Source organism: Argiope bruennichi, chromosome 4, assembly GCF_947563725.1.
Source record: "Argiope bruennichi chromosome 4, qqArgBrue1.1, whole genome shotgun sequence".
NCBI classification, from domain to species: domain Eukaryota; kingdom Metazoa; phylum Arthropoda; class Arachnida; order Araneae; family Araneidae; genus Argiope; species Argiope bruennichi.
The window spans coordinates 139,957,348-139,977,441 of NC_079154.1; the positions used below are offsets into that span (position 1 = coordinate 139,957,348).

At 32.4% G+C, this 20,094-nt stretch overlaps 1 protein-coding gene across 1 annotated transcript in view; it reads left to right on the forward strand.

The window, feature by feature from the left end:
* Nucleotides 1-20,094, forward strand: part of LOC129966608 (potassium voltage-gated channel protein Shaw-like) — a 259,991-nt gene that overhangs the window by 152,340 nt on the left and 87,557 nt on the right. The window contains exon 5 of the mRNA XM_056081105.1: nt 564-1,072. Within this exon, the coding sequence (XP_055937080.1) occupies nt 564-1,072 (509 nt within the window). The remainder of the gene's footprint in view (nt 1-563; nt 1,073-20,094) is intronic.

Here is a 20,094-nt window from a genome sequence, read left to right on the forward strand (position 1 = left end):
TACTTTAGATGATTTTTTAGAGAAACTAACTCAAACTTTGTTTTTTTTTTTTTTTTGTCTTTAGAAATGCCATAATACATAGTATACCAAAGAAATGCAAATTTAAAAAAAAATCTAGTTGTGTTATAGTTTTAGACGAACGAATGAGGTTATTTTATGTGCCATCGTAAGAAATAAGTTCTGTCTTATTACGTTATTTTAATATCAGAGGAGTAGCAATATCGAATTGTATTTGTAATTTATAATATCGTGATAAAAGTTTTAATGCAATACTTTATTACACATTATTTTCCATACAACATTAAAAATTCCTCTTGAAGGATAGCTTTTATTACTAACTTGATTTATTTATTTGCTGAAATCCAAATATATGTTTAATAGAACATACACTTATTTCTTTGCATTTCACGCAGTTGATAACACGTCAAGGACCCTAGAACGCTTTAAGCTTTTCAAACTTAACAACTCCTGCATATTCAAATTCACAATTATTTGTGAAATAAATCCATTCCTTCTTTGACTATTTTAACTGTTCTCATTGACTGATCTTTTTGAACTCGCAGGTTATTCAAACTGACTCGCCATTCTGCTGGTCTCAAAATCCTCATCCAAACTTTCAAGGCTAGTGCGGGGGAGCTTATACTGCTCGTTTTCTTCCTCGTCCTGGGGATAGTCATTTTCGCCTCCCTCGTCTACTATGCAGAGAGGATACAGGCCAACCCCAACAATGATTTCACCAGCATCCCTTTAGGACTCTGGTGGGCCCTGGTCACCATGACCACCGTGGGCTATGGGGACATGGCCCCCAAGACATACGCAGGCATGTTCGTCGGCGCCTTATGCGCCCTTGCGGGTGTGCTGACTATCGCACTTCCCGTGCCTGTCATTGTGTCCAACTTCGCCATGTTCTACTCGCATACACAAGCTCGCGCCAAGTTGCCCAAGAAGAGAAGACGAGTGCTCCCCGTGGAGCAGCCCCGAGGCCTAAGGGGCAGAGGCATACCAGGAGCAGGTGGGGACAGGAGGATGAATGCTTTGAAACACCCGCAAGACGTGCCAACACCTAAACTGGGTGAGTAGTATCCTTTAAAATTAACTTTATATTTGGAAAATCGTTAGATGTTGTGTAACGAAAAAAAATCAATAGTCTGACACCAGACAATCAAATATGTACACAAACGAAAAAAGGTGCGACTTGGGTAAATTGTTGTCCGATTCACATTGTCATTTTCCTAAATATTCGAGTACGTTTAAGCCTTTGATATAAAATTATCTTTCATTATCATTATCATCATTCTGCTGTCTAATGAATCTTATATAAAATTTGAGCTCTAAAATAAAAAAAAGAATACATACGGCTTAGAAACGGTAAATAAAAAGGTAAAGGAGTCACTAGCAGGACAGCATTTCATGCAATGAAAATTAAACCGGATATAATATAAAAAGATTAGCCTTGAAAAAGTAACTGATATTCACAAAACAGCAGAATTAAACATTAGAATGAAAATGACTATCTCTAATACTATGCACTAAAAGCTGTTTTTTAAGACATATTATTTGTTTATCCATAAATTTTATTTCCTCGTTTCGCTTCTTATTTTATTGAATTGATCGGCATTGCCTTCAGGATATGATCTGCCAATACTGAATCACTTTTGTGTAATGCCACTAATCTACTTAAGGTTTCCCACTGTCGTATGTCCACTTCCAGCGTAAACATAGCTCATCGCTTCAGTATCAGAGTCTTTTTGTTAAATTGAAGATAAATCAATTTCTTTAAAACAAATCATATTTGCAATTGTTTGAATTCATCTGAAAAAAAGATCAATTGTATTTTCCAAGCGAATTTAATCTTTTTATGAGAGAAATAAAGGTATGAAGGAAATCAGCAGAAAAATACGCATGCAACTTGAATATCGCTAAATGTGCACTGCCCTTTATGTTAATTTTGTTTTTTAAAAATTGTGTGATGCAAAATAAGTAATAATAATATTAGTACCAAATAAAGGCTTTTCACAATCCAAAGCAAACCGCCGCGTATTTACCTCTCATTATTGAACGAATCTCTGCCCCATCAGAAGGATCCAAATTCAGCTTTCGCCCACCTGCGGGAGGAAATGATTCCCTGTGTCTGTTCCCATTACTTTATCTATTAAGCAATTAACTGCAACCGTATGGATCCAGACCCGAGCCTATTTCCATCAGCAGCTTTTCAGGGGCAAACGTTCATTTAATTTAGAAGGAAGGATCGATTGCATATTTCTCTGGAGTTCCTAGGGTAACCATCTTCCGTTTCATAACCGGATCGATGATGGGAGGAAGACTTGGCCCACCCCTTTGGGGCCCCCCTGCTCTCACTCATTTTTGTTCTTTCCGTTTATTTCCCGCCCTTTTTCTGAATGGGAGTTCCGAAAATACAAATTTATGACATTTACCCTATAATGAACTTTTTCAAGTTGTATCTTAGGGAATTTTGAAATGCTTTGTATTTGGTGTCTAAGACACGCACACAAGCAATAAATTCGAAAATGAATTAAAATTGTGACCGTGTTTATGCTCAACGTGAAACAGGAATTTCTATTTTCCAAATAATAATATTTTCTTAAGACCCTGTCAAATTATAATGTAATAATGTGTTTCAATTCTATTCATTTTTTAAAAAATAAAGAGAAAATCATGCACTCTTTATTTTTACTTTCTAGTGTACGAGCTGTAATCGATTAAACATTCGAACTCGAGATTTTGACGAATGTCCACGCTTTAGATCTCCCTGAAAGTGAAAAACAGTTTTTGAGGATTTGTCTGACAAAAAATGTTGAGTTAGGAGGATGAAATTAGGCACTGCCATCATTGCACTGAAAGTCTGTCCGGCTGTTCGATTACAAATTAAAACGATAAATACAAAACGGAGACAGCTAAATGGCCAAAATTCGGTAAACATATTTAACATCTATATTGCAGATACCTATTAAATTTTGGCCTAATACCAACAAGGGGTTGACCATCTGTCGAACCCTTACTTTCAGAAGCATACAAAATGCGATAACTCAAAAAAACAATGATTTAAATATTTCACATTTGATAACTGATTTTGTGATTATAAGCGTAGTACTGTGTCAAATGTTTGTTTCAATCAGTTAGGGAAAACGCGTCTGAAACACAGATTCGATTTTCGGGTGCCACCCACCGCATGCCAAGGATTAATCATCAAAAAAAAACCAAAAAAACTCGTGATGCATTACACACTAGATTCAGTATAAATGCTAAATTCCCGCCAACTGTTCATAATTATTGCACACCAGTCTCATGTGAAACCTTCTCTGTCTTAGCCACTTTCTTGCAAGTGCCGTGAGACAACAGCTTTATTAGAGAGAAACTTTTGGATGGACCACTGCCACTGGTTTTATTCCGAGATTTTAAAAAAAAGCAAAAGTATCTCTCCTTGAGACACTTCCATCTTTTAATTTCGTCGCATAGCAAAAAGCACTTCATTTTCATTTGGATCAGTATATTTTACATTATATGAATTAGATCCAATTTTTTACAGATCAACAATGTTGTTATAAAAACCATTTTCAAAATTTATTTAACTTGTTTGCCTTTCGGAGTTTTATTTACTCCCGAATATTCAAAATCCACTTCAATCCAAAACTTAATACAGAATTAAAACTATTAAAATAAAACCCTGTACAAAATGAACACATTGTCGCATGCATATTTTTTTAGAAAGCAAGAAAATCTAAAACCGGAGTTTCATCTGAGTGTTTTTATGCTTGCACTATTTTTCGCTTCCTTTGTTAAAATATTCGTAAATTACGCCCACTTAGTCTTTCTTGTTTTTTATTGGTCCTCACTACAATCACCTACGATCTTCAACCAGCATCTGGTATGGATTTCCTAGAGTATTTTTTAGAAAAATTTCACTTCCCCCGTCTCTATCATAATAAGATGATACTTTCTTTGCTATCATAAGAGATAGCAAAGAAAGTATCCCCTCGGGCTGAAGCCGTTAAACATGCTAATAATCGATTTAGTTTTACATTTTTTACTGAGCGGCATATTAATGATTTATTTTGGCTGAATTATTTATTAATTTAGGAACTTTATGTGAATGCGTATGGTTTTATTTATTTATTAAGATTCATAACAGCGAGACTTCGATACTGGTATATGTTATTATTTAAGTAGACAATCGTTGCTCACCGATCTTTTAATGAGTAAGCGAATGAAATAAGAATGGAGATAAGAAATGATCAGTTATACTTTCAAAGTATTAAAATTATTCTAATATTGCATACTTCATAGAATTTATATTTTTTACGAATTTATTCATTTGCAGGATTAATCTGTCTGAAGTTCCCAATAACTTTAATGCTTTCAAAGTATTAATACTATTGCAGCCTGCAGCTATGGGAAGGACTACACAGTCAAAAGTCCAAATATTTTAGTACAAATCATTAACTTATTTTTACTGCGCACATCATAAAGAACTCATTTTAAAAGGTTAAGTATTCATATTTAGTTAACTTAAAACCTTCATTTCGGATCCATCTGTCATTCCATCTCTCTAAGCGATCATTCTTTTGTCTCTCCATATCGAACAAATCTGGAAGTCGAAGTCTTCTTTTTATTCCGATAGATAGCGCTGATCATTGCAGGCCCTAAGCAACTAACGAGTCGAAAATCCCGTAGTGCTAATTTAATTTGTTTAAAAGTGAAAATCTAATTTAGAATTGATGTGCAAACACAATATTTTTTTATTTTATTTTTATTTTGGCAGACATACTTTAATGAAAATTTGATGAAGCACTAAAATTGGTTTCGCTATCGTGTTGAATGCAACTATATAAATTGTGTTCAAACAAATTCGAAAAGATTTATTAAAGTTAAAGAAAAAATAGCATGGAAATAATATTAGCGTCAATGAAAAGATATTTTTTTTATTTGAAATTACATAACATTGTTTTTATTCGAAAATGTAATCCGCGCTTCGTGAGGAAAAACGTTAAAATTTCGATTATTTTTTATTCAATAGAAATCTTGTTAAAATTTTAAAATATATCATTTCTTAATGAGTACCGACTACTCAAGAAGTACATATGTGCCAAATATGATAAGTGTCGGGGCAACTATCTACCCTATAGATTTACGGACGATAGCCATTTTTTAGAAAGTACGTCAATCTGAAAACACGTTAATCATGTTAAAAATAGCTTTTTCATACTGATTAGCTTCATTTTTTAATTTGATTTTTACACTTTGTTTTAAAGAAGTTATGATACATTTCAGTGATGCGTGCGAATAAATTCATTCATTCATTTTAAGCGGGAGGACAAGTACACAATTCAGTCACTAAAAATGCTCTTAATATTTTTCATCGCAAAGTGAATAGAAACGATTTTTATAAATCTAGCTCTTTTCTTATTGAATAAAAGAAAGATCTGTTTGTTTAGGTTGAAGGGGATGGAGGATTTTGAAATAAACAAAAGAAAAAAAAAGAAGGCAAAAATATGAAATATTTTTTTATTGTTTTATCACGAAAAGATGTGATTTATTCAGCTAAAGTAGCCTTATAATGTATTGTTCAATAAAATGAGTATTTGAAGGGCTTAGAGATATAAATATATTTTAAAGGACGTTATCTTAAAAGCACATTTTTATTAGATTTATGTATCTTTGAAATGTACGAAGTATCTTAATTTTTGTGGAAATTATATAAAATTGATAAAAAAATTTCGATTAAACATTAAAAGAAAATTGTGTGTTTCGAGTTCTTTTAGCTTGTTAAAAATCGATTTTAATTCAGCAGAAAACAAAATTCTTAGGAAAATTCAACGTATGTACATACATATATATATCTAAAAAATTAACTTTTGACTGAAATTACAAAATCCTACCTATTTTTGTTCCAAATAAATTTATATAGAGTAGTAAGGTAAACTAATAGAAAAAAAATTAAAAATGGACCCCTCGGATTGTATTTATATGTTGGAAATTAAATATTTGTTTAATTTTTTAAAAATAATATACTTTGCTTTAAAGAGTTTCTTAGAGATATTTGAATATATTTATATTTTAATACAAGAGCATAAAATGTTTCATTACTCTTAGCGAATAATTCGCAAAGATGCCTAACAGAGTCCGCCATTACTTCACACGTCTTCTCTGTAACAAATGATTTCCAGCAATTGGTTATCGACATACTATTATTTTATAATCTCCACCTTATCTATCTGGTTTCCATTTTCAGAGAGTGTGTTCGTATGCGCATAGATAAATATATGCGCATTGTATAGGATGATGTGAAATGAGGAGACCAGTAAAGATGAGATGCTAATGGTATTTGTTATGCACACTTCTCCTGAATGAAACTGAAATTGAATCATCCTTCGAATTTTTTGGAACCCATTATTATCATGATTTAAAATATACCGACAACTTTTCATAAGATTTTTTATAATTCTGTGAATCATGAAACAAATACGTGATTAGAACAAATAAACCTTTTCATCTTATTTTCCACTGACAGATGGCCTTCATTTTCTTCTTCCATTCTTACCTCCACAGAAAGGAAATGGCTGACTGTACGTACATAATGAACCTCCACGAGGCATCATTTGTTCTCCAGAAATGGTTTCTGTGTTTGATATCTTGGATGTTATGTACATTAGTAACCAAAAGATTTAATTCAAGTTCACGTGATAAAAATAGAGTGACTAGCGCTATTTCTATGTTTATCACTTGAAAGAGCCGTTCATAACGTCAAAAACAATTTGTTGTTAGAAATGATTTTTCACTTTATAATTCGTCTGTCATTCAAATTCTAATTCTTATTTTAGAATTATAATTAAATATAAAGATTTATATTATTAGTTCTCAATTTTTGCTTAATTTGTTTATTATAATTTTCCATTTATAGGAAATTCCTCCTTGTTTGCTTTTATTGATAAATTTTAATGTATGTTGCCTTGAAGTTTAAAATGTATAAAGCATTTGATTAGTTTTGTTTTCATTGTTCCTTCCGGTTTAACACATACCGCAATTATGCACACCAATGTCGTTGGAAAAATATTCACACTTGAAACACCTTAGCATGATTTAATAATGAATGTTTCCCAATGAATGTTCAAAATCCATGCTTTCAATTAAGACATTTAGGTAAGTTCCAGGTTTGTAACTCGTTTTACTTATTTATTTATTTATTTTGCATCATTCTTCTTGCTGCTATACTTTTTAGTAGCCAAAACACCTACGGCGGATCATCGATATTTTTGAAAAAGTTTGCCCTAAACGGAAACAAAACGCAGCATCATAACCCTAGTATAATTTAGAACTATTGTGAAAGGTCACCTCAGAACTTTCTTGTATACTCTTTAATATGTTGTGCTCCATCCCCTCCCCCCCCACACACAAAAAAATGTGGACCTGGGATAAGACAGATAATACCTCACATGGCAGTGGCGTAAAATCGTTAAGAAATATCAATATTTGACATGAATTCAGCATTTTTACTGAATTTACCGTGGGATCTTCGGCGAGTTCTTTTGGCGATTAATCCCTTGCTTGGAATTAATAAATTGAATTCGGACACACTTTTTCCAACCGATTGAAACAAGAAAGTAATTATTACACTTGTAACCATTAAATCATATACCAATTTTGATATATTTAACTCATCGCGTTTTTGAATTGTCGTGTTTGAGCTGCCTCGTTTTTCGCGTTTCATCTGAAAGCACAGACCGACAGACTGTCAATTACCTTTTGTCTTTAGCTCGAAATTTGACAAATGTCTGCACTGCAGATGTTACATTTTCTTTGGCAAATTTTTACGATTTAGCTCATTTCTTTTTGTAGTTATCGTGCTAACTTATATTCAGGCTTCTTCAGAACGTATTTAATTCAAAATGCGAACATTTTGTGTTAAAACCATTTAATAAATTTTACCCATCTGGCTCAAAGTGTTTTTTATTATATTCGTCAAAGGAGGCATAGTGCCAAAAATAAGTTTTTCGAACTCATGGAGATGTAAAACATGGAGATTTGTAAAATTCTGGAATTTTTTGACTTTTTCAATTCTTTCTCTAAATAGGAAATTAAAAATGTATGAAAATCGTTCGTGCTTCGCATCCAACATTTAGTTGCAATTGTCTATCAGTAGTCTGGCAGATATCAGATGATATGAACGCCAGATCAAAGAAAGTGCTGGATTATTGCTAATTTTATCTAGAAAATGGATCTTAATCGCAAACTCTATGTTTATTGTATAAAATTATGCTGTAGTTATAAATATTTCAAATTATATTTCAAATCTGAGTATAGACCTGTTGCTTTCAATGTTTTAAGATCACTAACACCAGCATGTAAGTAAGAAAATGCTAGACTTTTGGACAATCGGATTATCGAGAGACTGTTTTATGTGCGTGTATGATATAGGTTTTATGCTTGTCATCACGTCAACTGAATTGATTCTATTCCAACCATTTTGTTTTATGCTTGAACTCTAACAGGATTAATTTAGAATGGTAATCAGATGATGATTAATCAGATGGTGATAAACATGAAATGTTCGCTATTTTATTTTGAAACATTAAGGCTTCAAAAAATAACGCGTACTGAAATTCCTAAAAGCTGTGAACATTGGTATTACCTTTTTTTAGAAAATTCAAAACATAAAATCTAAAATTTTATAAAATATAATTTTTTAAATATAAATAATTTTTTAAAAAATCAACAAGCAATCTGAATTTTTATTTAATATAAAAATAATCATGAGTTTAAAAAGAATCAGTAGATCCTTTTTAAATTTATGATTCGGTTAACTCTTTCACATTTCATAATTTAAAAATAACAAATGCTTTAAACAAAGATAAAACTGCAGCTTTCCAAAATGTAAAAAGTAATCGCAAATTAAATGGACATCTGATCCTTAATATTTCTTCAAGCATTAAAACAGAAGTATCGTGTTGATAGTATAAGCCTGGATCCCATCTGCAAAGAAGAGTTTTTGTATTGATTGAGTTAAAAAAAAAAAACTTCTAATTTCTCACCAGTGCACTGATCAGAGTCACAGGAGGAGATCCAGAATGATATCTGTTTTCCAGAGCTCTCTGGCAACAGAGCAGACAAGCTAAAAATTTCATGGCTTGTCTTCTCGTTGGAAGGCTGAAAAAAATGCAATCCATTTGTCTCAATTTAGGAGTGCTAGAAGTAGAAGCCTTCTCAACTCTTCCGACACCATTTCTTTTCTAGCGTCATCTCTCGCTGACCATGAAGGGCAGACACATTTGATATCTACGCATCGCGGAAGATGCATTCGTTCCTCTTTCAGACGTTTATGGAAGTAGATGAAAATATTAAATATATATATATATATATATATGCTTCATAGCTGACAAATCCTTTTACTCTTCTTGATGAGATATTCATTGCCTACTTTTTAACCACTTGCTATGGAAAGACGCACCATGCACTTTTTACACAGAATAAAATTGAACTTGAAGATATAACTATTCTTTGTAAGTAAGCATCTTCATAGAACAGAGAACGAAACTGATAAAAACGCTTAAAAAATAACTATATTTTTCTTTGTTAGGCTTGGATCAATAATTAATACAACTCATGAATTTTCTAGTTTAGGTGCAATATGCTAAATTTCCTTTATTTAATGCTGTGCATTTGTGCAGACATACATTTATCTGACTTTGGCATTTTGATAACAAACCGTTTTCAATATTTTTCACGATATTGTTATACACGATATATTTATATATACATGATATATACACGATTATACAGGATATTGTGCGTTTTCACGATATTGTGTTACACGATATGTGATGGAGTTCCTTCTTTTGAAAAAAGACATTTAACATTCAAATATTCTCACTTTATATCATGGCTATCCTCTTGAAACATGCGTCATCAATGCAACATTAACTGAGTTCATTGAATGTCGAACCCATCCTTTTTTATATAAAATTTATAATATATTTTATCCCATACATTTTAAAGCGTATTATGAGTTCTTTTAGAGAAAAAAATACAAATAATGCTCATCGAATCAATAATTATTTCCGATTCTATATCAATATTTATAGATAGATAGATCAAATTTAATTGAAATAAATATAATATTAAAATTGTTATGGATCCTAGCAAAGTATCCTCTGCAAAATAAAAGTAATTTTTTTTAAAAATTCTTGTTTAAAAAAATAATTTCTTTCTCTCAAGTTAAAGTTTTTCTTTATTTTAGAAACTAGATGAGATTCTTCGCTTGCTTAAAGATTCGTACATAGCGCAGGAAAAGAATCAAGCAGCTGATCGAACGAGAAGCAACAAACTTTGTAGTAAAATCTGAAATAAATGAATAATCGATTTCTCAAGCGACAGAAGACAGCGATCTTCTTAACGAACGATGTTAAGTAAATATTTCAAATGCGCTTCAAAGGTCATTTTAAAAACATTGAGATACTTTCAGATGTGCCTTGAAACATTTTCGGAGCCAGGGACAGAAGCCAATGAATACACATTTGAAAAATCAGGGTGAGAGAAATCTCATCTCTGTTTCCGAGCAGGGCTTTTCTGGCGGAACAGAGAAGTGTTGTAATGAAAGACAAATGTTTGCCGAAATTTCTCCATCAGACAATATTTTATTTTATGGGCGAGTGTTGTGTTCTCAGCGAAACGCTCTTGAGACCTCATCGTAAAAACGAACCAACAACGAGTATCAAACGTTTTTAATATTGTGGTGAAGGCGAAGTGTTCCTATAAACCAAGAACGCTCTGAATGTTGATGTGCCCTTCATCAGAAAAGAAGAGAAAGAAAATAAAACAAAGAATATTCTGAAGAATATTAGTCTCAAAAAAATAAAAAATATTCCTTCATAGAATAGGATTTAGAAGGAATAAGAAAAAAATAAATAATATTCCTATTGATGGAATTCTGACAGCAAGCATTCCACGTGAATTATTTTATTCCTAGAGGGAATTAAATATACTTTAAACAATCAAGATGATTAAATATTAAATCTATACTACTACAGGGGCTACAGGAAGATGAGGAGAAAGGTCAGAGGTCTTTGTGGCTGGAGACCAAACGTCTCTAAGAGAATGACAGTTCGGTGAATCGCCCGGTATTATGGACTGGCTATGTCAAGCCGCGTCTGCAGACATGGCGCACTTGCCCTCTCTTGCGGTTCTTTGATGTCTGTCAGTTTACCTACAATTTGTAGGAAACTCCGGGTCGCGTCCACAGACATTAAAGAATCCCGGAAAACTACAAGAGAGGGGAAGCAGTGGGATTTTCCTGACGCTTGTGGCTGGGGGCCAACCGCCGAGGATTATGACACGATTGCTTTGACAAAGTGTGCCTATGGAAAAGGAGTAGGAGCCCGACTTTTCCAAACAGACTATTCTAGTCCGTGAAGTTGACTGCCATCATAGATGGACTGTCAATGAACTGTCACTCACAAAAACCCTATTTATACGGCTTTGTTCTAAAGCAACGGAGTGGTTAGCTGTAACCAGATATTCTCCCTCTGGTATGATGAGGAAATTTCAAAAGGTGGGTGCCAGCTCAGATGTCGTCCTCATCGTCAGACAGCGGTCCGTCCTAGAAAAAAAAACCTAGTACCCGTAAACCCTAGTAACTGCCTTAAAAACGGGAAGTTAATATAAATAACCTAACCTATCTAATCCGTAACATTGGAGTATGATTATTTCTTTCACATATTTTTTATTTATTTTTAAGATCCTTCCTTCATTATAAAGCAGCAATAATTTGCGCGAAAGGAATATTGTCACAACGCCCATGAGTATAAATACAATAAGTAAAATAATGAAAAGTAGTGTCGCAAATTATAATTAAAAACAAAACAGTTATCACTAAAAAACATTTTTTTTTTAAAATTAGTTTAATGGAAAGATTGTGATTTTAGTGTTGTCATATCACCATAGTTCTTGAAGAAAATTATTAGAATTTTGATTAATTAATTTTTAATTAAACATCTAATGGAGATTTTAAATCTTTTCTCAGTAAGTATTTCCTACACAAGAAGTAACTACATGCCAAACTGAATATACTTTATCGGTCCTGTAACGTATTTTGAACAAATTTTGTACATGGATGCAGGATAGAGCAATTTACAGATAATATGCCAGCTTATAAAAATTCGCACGGAAATAAACACTATATAAAATATGAGTGAAAAAAATTTGAAGTCTTCCACTTTCTTTAAAAAATCATAAACTAAAAAAAGAAATAACTCTTATAAGCGTTCCCTCATTTTTTTTCGTTCATATAGATATAACTACTTGCGGTGACGAGAAATTCAGACACGCGCCCCAGAACAGTCCGCTGTAACTCGCAGCCCGGACACACAAATTATCCAGCAACTTATAGAAATTGGAAAAAGATTTATAACGTCTAAATGAATGGATTTTCGATCTGAAAGGTGCTCCTGTAAACTATATACCGTCAAACAGTCGATGGATCGCAAACATCATTTTTACTTCCATGACAATAAGCTTGCTGACGAGTGTAACACGTCGATGGCGATTCTGTGACAAAAGCATCTCAACATATCTGGTACATCTTTGCAACGCAAGTAGTTAAACATGAAAAAGAAGAAAAACTAAATAGATAAAACTTTTTTCCTAGCAATTTGAAGCAAAATAAAAGGAAGCAATTCTCATTCTTCTTCATTTGGACAAGATATTTCTAAATAAATTTGAAATAAAATGAACTGAACAAGAACATTTACAAAATTATTTCAAATAATTTCCAACTGAAAACAATAGAGAAAAAATGATCATAATTTTGATACTGAATAAAACATGAAAATTTGAATGAAAACATCTTTACAAATTTGCCATCCCTCAAAATTAATTCTATTGGATTTTTGCTGTGGTTGTGGAAAATAAAGTTTTAAACAACATGTTAGTCATAACATTTCTACAAATGGCAAGTAAAAATAAAAACGAAAGTCAAACTTTATTTTAATTTATAAATATATGTATGAAACGAGAAAGAAAGATGTGCATTTCCAAACGTCACCAATTCTGTAGTTGAATTAAACATCATTATAAATATTCATAATTCTTCCTTTCATTCAAATTTGTTTCAACGATTTTGAATTCCAAATACGGCGAAAAAAAAATCTATCTACATTTGCAAACAGTCTTTCTAAATTAATTGGAATTGAAAAAAATTTGATGAAAAAAGTCGTTTTTCAATTTATTTCAAGTAGAAATAATCTGAGAAAAGTTGACATCAATTAATATGCATCGATTCTATCCGACTCTCGATTCTCGTCCCAAACAGAATGGTAGAATTAATTAGCCCGTAGGAATGAATTGTTTGCTGCAAACAAACGTCGAAAACGGAAAAAATGAAAGTCAGAATCCAAAAAACTGATTTTCATTTCGAAGGAAAGGAATATTAATTAATTTAATCAAGCGTCGTAAATGACGGAATCAGTTATGTTCCTGAGATAAATTCGGATTTGTTTGAAAAAAGATGAACAATCTGAGATTTAACATAAAAACACATTCATTTCAAAACAATAATCAAGCATGTTTTTTTAAATTTATTTATATTACATTAAATAAATTTATACATTTTTAATTACAATTACCATACCAATTAGACTCTAGAAATTTCTATATCGATAATACTGCATTCATCAGGGTCAGTAAAAGTACTCGAAAAGTGTTGCATGAATAAGATTTATTTTCAAAATTCTATGCGAATCGAGTCTTAACATTTACAATTCTTCAGTCAAAGACGGATAAACAAAACAACTAAAACAATAAAAAATATCTTTAAAATATTTTTTAAAAATAAAAAATATTTTAAAAAACTATTAGTATTATTGAAAAAAATTTTAATTTAAAGGTTATAAAAACGTCTTTGAATGATAATCCGCTCTAATGTCTTTGAGGAAAAAACGATAAATTTTCGATTAAATTTTAATTAATTAGAATTTTAAATAAATATTGGAAACATTTTCTGCGAGTACCTGCTACTCAATATGTATACATCTGCCAAATTTACCAGTTCTAGATTCAACGTTTTGAACTACTCCTACAGTGAGAGAAAGAGAGCAGAGGACGATGCTCCGTTTTTTTTTTTTTTTTATATAATAAGTGATTTAGAATAAATCATTAACTTGTTTATTATGTTTAAAATGTGTTGAAATATGAAACTGATCAGTTTGTAAAAGGAAAGGCCTTATAATGTCTGTTATTTGGAGTTAAAAAAGGTCGGCAAATTTCCATCAATGGGCAAAAGTTAACGTATATACTTGTAAATAATAGACCTTAACCTAATGTAAATCCAATTAATTTCCTACCTTACTTTGCCTATGTTACACTATTCTAAAATTTTCCTTTATTTCGGTTCAAAATTCCACATTTTTATTTAATTATTTCTGATACTCGATCTAAAAGATTGTTGATATTTGAGTTTTCATGATACAAACGAAGGGATAACAATCTTTAATAACCATGGCATAACACTAAAGATTCCTTTTCCTTAATGGACAAGTGTCAAAGAAATTCCTGTGGGAATTTCTTAGTAAAAACACCAAGAAAAACATTTTTGACACTTTCGCGCTTATGCGAACAGACGTGTTCCACTTTTGATCCCCATATACAAACCATCCCTTCAGTGGAAAAATAAACTGATTAGTTATCTATAAAACTATGTTTTATACATGTAAAATGAAATAAATATTTAAATATTTTTGCGAACGACATTTTTTCTAAAATAACTAGATATTATACTGGATAAAATAAGTTCAATCTCGTCACTTTCTCGTCAATCCCAGGTAAAAATTCTGATGCAACTGCAGACGACATATCTCTGTCTACAGCTGTCTTCCTTTTTTATCAAATTCCAATGGATCATAAAAAACAAAATGAATTTATTACTAAAAGTTATGCACAAATATTGTTAATTTTAGATATAATTGCTGTAAAGATTCAGGCATTTATCATATAAGTGAATCTGCTGTCATATCTCTTCCTCGAAAAGGGTTCTGAAATAAACCTTAACACTCCTTTGAAAAGTCCTTATTTAGTCTGGAAAAATTATTTTGGCATCCCAGCCAGTTCTTGATTTCAGGGAAAAGATGAAAGTCAGCCCATTTTATTCTGTATTGAAGGTCGCAAGACTGCCATAACAAAAAATCTAGAATCCTAGGAATGAGTCTTTCAACCAGCAATACAATACAATAGTTACATACGTACGTACGTAACAGTTACGTACGTATACAATTATGCACGTAACAATTACGTACTTATGCTATAACGACGTAAATATTTTAATACGAAATATTAATTTTTGGCATGAATTTGACATTTTTACTGAATCTATCGAGTCGGGCTTGGCGATTAATCCCTGGCATGAGTAAATAGTATTCCAAACTCTAATTTGTGTTTTGGATACTTTTTTCACAATCGATTACAACAAAATTTTGACACAAAACTGCGCTTCTAGTTACAAAATCCAATACCAAATTTCATATATTTAAATCATTGCATTTGTGAGTTATCGAGTTCACATGTTTCAGAAAATACAGACCGACAGACAATCAACCCATTGTTGTATTGGCCCCAAAATTTGAAAGATAACTACACTATAGATGTTAAATCTTTGTACCGAATTTTATCTATCTATTCCTCTCTATTTTGTAATTATCGTGCTTTTTTATATTCGAATAGCCGGACAGACGGACTTCCTCTAAACAGATTTTACTCAGAATTCGATAGGAATCTGCAAATGTGATGTAAAAACCATATACTAAATTTCAACCGTCTAGCTCAAAGTATTTTTGAGTTATTTTCCTCGCAGACAGGCAGACGGATATTTTCTAAAAATGTGCACAATGCACTCTGCAAAATTCGAAAGAAGATATCGCAGCATAAATAATAATGTGCTAATTTGTAATCGCAGCCAATGGGCGCGTTTGTCAATAATTGCGTTTGCTACGAGAATGCTAATGAAGTAATTCAAAAATTGAAACCAAATTTTAAATGTACAGCAATAAAACAAGTAAATTTCCGAATTTAAATTTTGATTAAATATATTTGAATAAGACAGAAAAAGTGCTTGGCAGAAATTACAACTAACCACTGCAAACGAGTAAGAAGACACAATTCAACAATGTGAATTGAATTACGTTTGTTTCATTTCTTTTCTCTCACTAAAAAGACCAGTACCAGAATTTGTGTTTTCTAAAAGGATCGACTAAAATCTAAAGTAATAGTTGAATTTATTTAAGAAGTCAAGCTCTATAGTAAGCCTTTTACTAGAGAAGAAGAATGAAGAGTTGAAGTATTTAGACTTATCCAAGAAGCAAGCCATGCTGAACTGATTGAATGATGCGTTTTTTAACAACGATATTTTGTTCAAAAGTTAAACAAGTTCTTTTTAAGTAGGTTTGAAAATTTTCCAGAATACGCACAAGCTGTTTCAGACTTTTTGAAACAGAACTAAATTTTAACCGTATTAGTGTTTTTGCGTCTCTTTTGTATATTTAGAAGTGCTTCTAAACTTAATGTGGCACAAAAAGGGATTATTTTTCTTTCTTCAAGACGAATACATTTTACAGATGATTCCACTAACTTAAAATACAAGAGCTTCTAATTCAGAAAAAAAAAAAAAAGAAAAAAGAAAAAAAATTTGATTCGAGAAGAGTGGTTCCGTCACACTCATTGCAATCGTAATTTCAGGATTTCAACAAATGATCTGCATTATGAAAACGCGTTTATTTTCTTCGCATTACTTTCATTCTTATTAAAGCTGGCAAGGATTCCGTTTCACATAATTCTAAGAAAGGAGAAGAAATGATGTTGCTAAACTTATCCTCATTAGCCTTGCCTAGTAGACTGCGATAGCCAGCAGAATGGAGAGAAAATGCGTTTTAATCAGTAGTTGAAACACTTCGAGCTTGAGATGACACGAAAAGAGAGCCAAATCCAAACTCGAGATTTTGACCAAGTTCTCGTTTCAGACCTCCCTGAGTTCTAGAAACACATTTTTGGCGCTGTAAAAAAAGATGACTCAAAAACATAAATTCAAATTCGTAGATATGTATAAAATGTTCAGCAGAAGTCTGTCTACTTGTTTGAATATGAATGAAAGCGATACTAGCTAGAAGAAAATAGCTAGATGGATCAAATTCGGCACAGAGTTTTATCATCTGTAGTGTAGACACCTAACACACATGTTTGGCCGAATCCTCAAAATTTGATAGAAATCTAAAAGTTTGGTGTAAAGATCCTGCACTCAATTACTTTTGTTCAGTTCAGAGAGTTTTTGAGCTCTCTTTGTCACAAACTGACGAGTGGGCAGATATGTGCCAAAAATGGGCTTCTTGCTCTTAGGGGAATCTGAAAAGTGGAGATTCGTCAAAACCTCGAGTTTGCAATATTTTCTCTGCACGTTTTACAAAAGAAAGTGAAAAAAATGGGAAACGAAATAAGTGATAATCATTTGCAAAATGTAATAAATTGTCACCGTTTTCCGAAGTTTGTTTCTCGCTCAGCTGTAAAATTTCCAATAAGTACTTTAATGTTCTTTTCTGTTTCCATTCATCAATTAATAATTAACCACATTAAAGTGTTGCCCTCTTTATTTATGTATTTTATCGAGAAATTTCATCTGAAACTAACAAGATTTAGTAAAGACACATTCAAGGATACTTTCAGTGAACGAAGCCTAAGCGACGAGGTCGTTAAATTTACGACTCTCACGTAATCGTGAGTAATTTTGTTCTAATCCACGTCATCCGATCATCAGCCTCTGATAATCTATTTGTCCGTCATTTTTCCTCCGTTGGCTGTCACAGCTCATGAAGTCACTTTTTCACTGAAGTTGGTTGCTCTATCTTGACCCAAATAGAAGAAAACAGCCATTTAGTTCTGTCTCGAAAAAGACAGCAAATATCAATAAACCGTTCTTTCCACGCCCTCCCGTTCCTCCGCCGCTGTTGATCCGAGAGCTTTTGCCAGTGGAGGCACATCCAGCAAAAACTAGGGGCCTGACAATCAAATAATACTGTAATCGTGTTCGATTTTCCCCAAGTTTCCTGCCCGCTCGCGTGTCTGCCTCCATAACTCTAGTATTTGTTTTGTCTACGATAACTGTTGTTGGTTTGGGGGAAAAAAACATGTATCTTTCTCCCACCGTTAGAATCGTCTCTCTTATCGCAGTCTTGACCCCCCCCCCCCCTCCCTCCTCCCTATTTCGTACTCGTGTTTACATCTTTCTTCCATCTTTTTGTTTGCCTTATCTTTTTTTCCTGCCTCCCCTCTACACGTCATATTTTTTCCCCTTCTTTTTTATCGGATTCACGTGTGCCGGTACAACCTGATGTTCCGAAACGAGCATCAAACTTTCCAGGTGTGTTTGTCTTTTGTAAATACTGAGTTGGGCACACTGATAGAAAGATATATCAGCAACATTTTCTCTGCGGGAGTGTTTTCAAACAAAAATGGCAGTTTTTTTTTTTTTTTTTTTTTTTTTCCTATTTAGGTTGCGTTTTTTTTCGATGTGGTTAATAGTCATTCAAAAATCGATTTTGTGCTTTAAACTTTTTTTCCTAACTCGACTGAAACCAAAATTTAATGCAGAACTGCAAGCAGTCACAAAATGATATGCTATTGTGTTTACAAGCTTCTGAGTTTACAAAACAACAAATCTCTGCAGTACAGATGTATAATTTGTGTACCGAGTATTATTTATCTAACTTTCTCCGTTTTATAATTATCGTGTTACTTTGTATTGGAATAGCCGGAGAGGCGGACTTCCTCTGAACAGATTTTACTCAAAATTCGATAGAAATCTGCAAATGGGGTTAAAGGACCACACACCAAATACCATGTATCTAGTTCAAAGGGTTTTTGATTCATATTTCTCACAGATTGAGGGACAGATGTCTCCCAAAAATGTGATTTCCCACTTCAAGAAGGTATAAAATGTGGAGTTCGTTTCGAGTTTGAATATTTGGGCAGTTACACTATTTTCTCCACAGTATTTGATATACGAGAAAGAAAAAAAAGGATATTTTTTAACTTGGATAAATTTAGATTCAATGACACAGAATGCCCTTGTGCATATTAGAAATATCGTTAGGGATTATTTAAATTCCTAAACAGTACAAAATTCTAAAACTTTTCATAATAGGATTTTAATTTAAAGATCTCGTTCCCAAGTTTAGTTTTACATACACACAGGCAAAAAAAAAAAAAAAAAAAAAAAAAAATTAAATAACGAAGTCTGTGACAAAGTTTTTTTAATCTTTCATAAACAAAAATCGTTATGAAAATTATCTTGAATCCTATGCAAAATAGGTTAACATCTATTTTTAATTAAACTTCTATTCATTTGAATATGATTAATATGTGTTTTCCTATTTATTTATTTCAACTTCGATGTCGCTCTTAATTTACGACCCTTTCCCGAGTAGGTAAGGGTTTGTTTAAAATATCAATTTCCGTCTAAATGAATTTCATATGAACTAATTTAAAATAATCTATTCCTATTTACTTTCCCCCTTTATTTGGGGATAAAAAGCTTCCAGAATGCTGTTTGATTCTCGCCGACATGATGGGTCAGAAATGGTGTGGGGTGGCTACCCCATACCAATAATGGGATGTGTCTCCTACGGGAGGAGTTGCACCATCGACGGTCATGGCCCTTAAGATTCAACCTTCATTCCATCCAATGCTGATGTGATGGTCAGATTTTTTTGTTTGCTTTCAGGCAAGTCGCAGTAGTCAGCTACTCCTTTCACTAAATATTTTTAATCGTTCAAAATACACAGTAAAAAAAAAAAAAAAAAAAAAACACCAGAAAATATCAGAGTCTAAATATTGAGAAAAAAATAACAATCTAATATTACCTCAGAAAGCCCAGTAGAATAAATGGATATTTTATGATACTAACAATGCACGTCCACCTTTCACACAATTAGTTAAATGACCCCATTCTTAGATGGATATGGGAAGTTAACGCTCCCAATCACACTTCAAGCCTGCGTTTGACCATTAACACACTCGAATTAGAACTTAGAGAATTAAATAAACAAC